Here is a 5,301-nt window from a genome sequence, read left to right on the forward strand (position 1 = left end):
GACCAGTCATTTCCATGGATTATCAACAATTTTTGATTTAGATGTTTTTTCTTGTGAATTGTATTGTTTAATTGATGATCGCTTCTTTTTCTATTTATTATGGTACATTTTCATTGTATTTTATTTTTGTATTAATGTAAATATAAAAGGACTCTCGCAGAAATATCCTTTATTATTTCCAGTGCCATCGAATGTGTTTCTTCTTGTAGACTGACGTTCAACCTAACAAGCCTAGTGAGCACGTTTGACGTAGTTCGAAGATAATATTCAAAAGTGCATTTTTTCATAATGCACTATGCGTCAGCTATGGTCCGATTTCTAGATTTCAATTTGTTCCCATCAGATCACTGGGTGATTATAATTGATCCAAGAATATCAATTCGTGCGTAGATAGCACATGTTATAGGGTGTAAACATCTACATCCAACTGGTAATTAGGGAATTTTAACCCCGATCGACGTCAACGAATTCCCTCGTCGTGCTTGGAAGACGGCTGACGACAAAACGGGGAAATAAATTGTGTACTTTGGTAGGAGACAGTTTACTTCAAGAAATGGTTACTTCTGTGCTAAAATCGGGAAAACAATTTTGTAAAAATATTGAATTTCGGGAAACAATTGTGGTTCCAATATACAATCTGTGTAGGATAAGTCGGTCTCTTTTTTTCTGAATAAAAATAAAAGTCCGAAATTTCAAAATTATTAATATTGAAAAAATTTCAGATAACTTTTATTAGGTTGGCGGGAAAGTCTTTGTCACTCTGTTTGTTTAATCACTGTTCTCGTATATGGAGGCTGTGTATGATATCGACTCTAGTGAATAACAAGGTGATAAGAACCTTCCATATAAACAAGTCCCCATTTCCTTCCCTGCTCCTCATCTGTAATTGAAACGATATGTTTGTTCCCACTGCTATTCACATCAGACATGTTTTGATTTACCTCTTCCTATCTCACACCACGATGAAGGATTCGGAAACTTTCTTGAAGAATGTGTACAACACACATGCCCCTCACTACAATACTATTCGCAATTGGTTCCATCGTTTCGAAAAAGATGACTTCTCGCTCGATGAAAAGGATCGCTCTGGGAGACCCCGTGAGTTGGATTTGGACAAGCTGAAGCACGCATTGCAATCGGATCCATTTCAATCTAGCCGTGAACTAGCTGTCACATTCGGAGTTCACCATAGCACAGTCCTTGAAGGTTTGAAGTCTCTTGGAATGAGAAAACTTTTTGGTCGATTCATACCTCATCACCTGACTCAAGCCAACCTTGACCGCCGAGTCGACGATTCGATTACTCTTCTCACTCTCCACGCGGGCGATCGATGGCTGGACCGGCTAATAACCGGAGATGAGAAGTGGGTCTTCTACGATAATCACCACAGGAAATCCCAGTGGGTTGGAGAAGGAGAGAGCCCACAGGATGTCCCAAAACCCGACCTTCATCCGAAAAAAGTTATGCTCTCTGTGTGGTGGGGAGTGGACGGCCCCATCTACTGGGAACTTCTGCCCGAGGGCAAAACAATAACTGGAGACCTCTACACTACTCAACTACGAAACCTCAAGAAAGCAGTCGACCGTTCGGCCCTGAAAGACAAGAAAGTGTACTATCAACATGATAACGCTCGCCCACATGTTTCGAAACAAGTGAAGCAGGAGCTGATGGGATATGGATGGAATGTTCTCCCTCACCCCCCGTATTCTCCTGATCTTGCTCCTTCCGACTATTGGTTATTTGGCGATATGACACGTGCCTTCGAAGGAAGAAGCTTCAATTCCCGTGGAGCGGTCGAAGCGGCACTCAAACAATACTTTGCCTCACGCCCGGCTGGATTCTACCGCAATGGAATCCATAAATTGAGGGAACGTTGGAGACATGTTGTTGATAATGATGGACAATATAATTAATTATTCGGTTATTTTTTCTTTGAGAAATAAACTATTGAAAAAGTGACAAAGACTTTCCCGCCAACCTAATATATAGCATTTTTGTTGAATTTAGGAATAAAAGATTTTGTAAGTTATCAGAAAGATTTACTAAATTTCGAACAAAATTCGATTGTAAAACCTAAGGAGTTAGGTTTCTGGGAGTTTAGAAACAACCTTCGTCCCTTCTATACAGACGCGAAGTGAAAACTTCAAAGTTCGAAATTCTAAATTCAGCAATTAAAATAAACACAATTTTTCAGGAACTTCGATGACTTATACCCACACAGTGCAAATGTCGAGATGGCCATCCTTGAAAATCTATCCAAAAATCTCTTCAACTGGAAAAACCACTTTTCTCAACCCGCAAGTAGTTTAATCTATGCCGCATGCATCTCAAAAACTACGGTAGCGCCTCTTTCAAGTTCTTATATTTCCCTGGTCCTTCCAGAGCTTCCGAATGTTTTGCAACTACTGATTAGTCACACCTGAAAATCCTTCCCGCTCCAAATTGTTCATCATGTTTTTCTAGAAGCTCCGCCCCTTGTGATATTGCTCCTTTCCCTTGTGATATTTCTTTCTTCGGGCTCCGAGAGGACCTCTCTTCGTCAAATAAACTCCGCCCACAAAAGAAGAAGAACAACTGAAAGGGGCGGGGCGAAGCAGATATGTGCTTAAAAGGAGCTTCATCCAACGAAAAAGTCTTCATTCGAAAAGAAATTTTTTCGACCGCCTTCCCCTCCCAACCCCTATCGAAAAAAAAACCTTCTTTCTGATTCTCAATCACTTCTTGACATCTACTGAAGATGAAGTGGATTCTCCTGCTTCTTCTAACGGACGTTGTCGTTCAGACTTCTGCCAAAACAGTTGGCCAATTGGATGATGACAAAAAAGGATGCGGCAAAGACAAGGCTTGCCTGGAAACTTTGAAAGCGTACCGCACACGCGAAGTTTTGGTTAGTTATTTCAATGGTAGATCTCAAAGCTAGATTTCATAGTCAAACGAACCTAACTTAGGCACCACCACACTCAAAACTTCACTAGAAAATGACGGTTAGTTAGGGTTTTAAGACAAACATCCTGAGATTCCTTTTTTGTCTCATGTCTGATTCGTTTTAACAGCGATGAACGCAAAAAACTGGTTCAAATGTGAGTGTTTTGTAGGAACGCATAATCGAACAGCTTCCTGGAGCCCCAATTTCTGACGCCGCCGTCCAAATCGACCCCGAGCTCCGTAAGATGTACGTCGATTTCTACGAAGACGAACGTCACAAAAATTCGGACTTCAACCGCCAAGACGTAGACACCTACTTCTACTCAGCAAAGGATCCGTTTGACGGAGAGGATAGCTCGCAAATGGTCGCAATGTTCGACGTCACCCAAGACCTCGAGAAAAAATACGAAATCCTAGAAGTGAGTAAAAAAGTTTCAGAACAATGTGAATTTGAGTCTCTACGTTTCCAGGCCAAACTCATGGTGTCAACAACATTGCCGACTTACTCGAGGAACATTCTGGACGATGTCAGAGTCCAAGTGTTTGAGAAAAATAGAGATAACTCGCTCGGTGAACTCGTGAAGACGCAATCTTTCCGCATAACAGGAGGTGAACGAATCACGATTGATCTGCCAGTTGGAGCAGCCAAAAGGTTAGTTTCGACCATGTTGAATTTATGAATGTTTGCAAGAACTAATAAGCAAAAAGCCTTTCTTACAAGTTTCTAGAGAACTAAAACTAAAACTCTCAGGTGGTTTGAGTCATCAGGATCCTTCCACGGAATCTTCGTGTCTGCCATGCTCGAACAGCACAACATTGCTGTACATCCACAGCAGGAGACCAAAGACAGCGAGAAAATGATCCTCCAACTCTCCCTTCGGAACAAGGAGTTTGTCGGTCAATCCACCAACTCAACCCTCCGCCGCTCTCGTCGTTCGCCATCGGCTGCAATCTGCGCCACTTCCCAGCCCTCTGAAGGATGCTGTCTCTACGACCTGATCGTCGAGTTCAATAAGATCGGATGGGACTGGGTGATCGCCCCACCACGTTACAACGCTTTTATGTGCAGAGGACAGTGCGAGAAAAACGCACATCATGTGAGTTTATCAGAAACACTGCTAGCTTTGTAATCAAAAATTTTCAGCTTCTCAACGACTTCGGCCATGCACGGATCATGCGAGCTGCAAACAGCATCTACTCGGTCGCCAACATGGATCTGACCAGCCTCGGCCTTTGCTGCCACGCCTCTGAGTTCGACTACCTGAAGGTGATCTACCTCAATCAACAAGGTGTCATCAATGTGGCAAACCTCAACGGAATGGTTGCAAATCGCTGTGGATGCTCATAAATAACTTTTTCAACCATCCTGTTACCGTCATTCTACACCCTCTCCAACTTGAAAATTTATCTTAATCGACACTCTTTAATATTAATCTGAACCACATCGGAGTTCACCATCAAAAATTTCCTTCTCTAATGTTGTATCGTCTTCTTTTTTGTCAATCCTTCACAAACCACCTCGTTCTCCAGATTCCGTTTGACTACCTCAAGCTTTGGTATTGTATTGTTGTCTCTACTGGTGTATGAGTTTGAGCTCTTTGTTATCAAATGATCTCGTGTATTGCTTTTGTGATTACTGACAATTTCTGGTGTTTATTGTTTTGAGGAGAATAAATTTTTTAAGGTGAAAAACTTGTTTTTTCTTTTTTTAAAATGTACTTTATGAAGGAAGGGCTTGGTTGAATACTTTAGCTTCCGGAGAAAGAAAATTATAAACTTCAACAAACGTTATCTTGTCGAATGCCGTATTGTCGAATTAAAGAAGAACTGTCCTTAAACAATCTTTGAGCAGCAGCTTGTTTTGATCTACTAGGCCGTGCGGCAAAAGCTTAATGTTTCAGACTTTCACCTGGTTAGTTATTATATTTAAACTGAAAATCTTCGGAAAATTCGCTTTATACAGTAACTCCTTTGTTGGTGGGGCCTCGTCACGAGCGCCGCTTCTAAGATTCGCAGGTGTTAGTTTTTAGAAGTTCTCGGAAATAAGAAGTTCTAGAAAATAGTTGTCTTTTCAGTTTCAATTCTAACCTTGAAAAAAGAAAGGAGAACTGATCTAGAAGAAAGAAGACATCGCATTAGTAAAAGACGGTGGAAAGATAACAATCTTAAGTAGTTCGTTCAGTTCGTTCAAACGCAACCTGATAGGTGTACGAAAATTTGAACTTGTTAGAAAGTATGGAATTTGTATGGAGATACATAGAAAAGATCGAACACCAAATTATACAGAATGTACAGAACTTCTCGGGAGATACGGTATCCAATATTTTGGGATTGAGCTGCTTTGGCAATTAGTTAAATCCCAAACTGTAGGTTACA

At 41.1% G+C, this 5,301-nt stretch overlaps 1 protein-coding gene across 1 annotated transcript; it reads left to right on the forward strand.

Annotated features, from left to right (window-relative positions):
* Positions 1 to 2,737: 2,737 nt before the first annotated feature.
* On the forward strand, positions 2,738 to 4,273 carry Cbr-daf-7 (the record flags this gene model as incomplete). The annotated part of the gene is made up of 5 exons (XM_002648537.1): positions 2,738 to 2,887; positions 3,096 to 3,344; positions 3,396 to 3,577; positions 3,677 to 4,022; positions 4,070 to 4,273. 5 exons carry the CDS (start codon positions 2,738 to 2,740, stop codon positions 4,271 to 4,273), a joined length of 1,131 nt encoding a protein of 376 aa, XP_002648583.1.
* Between the last annotated feature and the right edge of the window lie 1,028 nt (positions 4,274 to 5,301).

Source organism: Caenorhabditis briggsae (genome assembly GCF_000004555.2).
Source record: "Caenorhabditis briggsae AF16 supercontig from assembly CB4, cb25.NA_263, whole genome shotgun sequence".
Classification (NCBI taxonomy): Eukaryota; Metazoa; Nematoda; class Chromadorea; order Rhabditida; family Rhabditidae; genus Caenorhabditis; species Caenorhabditis briggsae.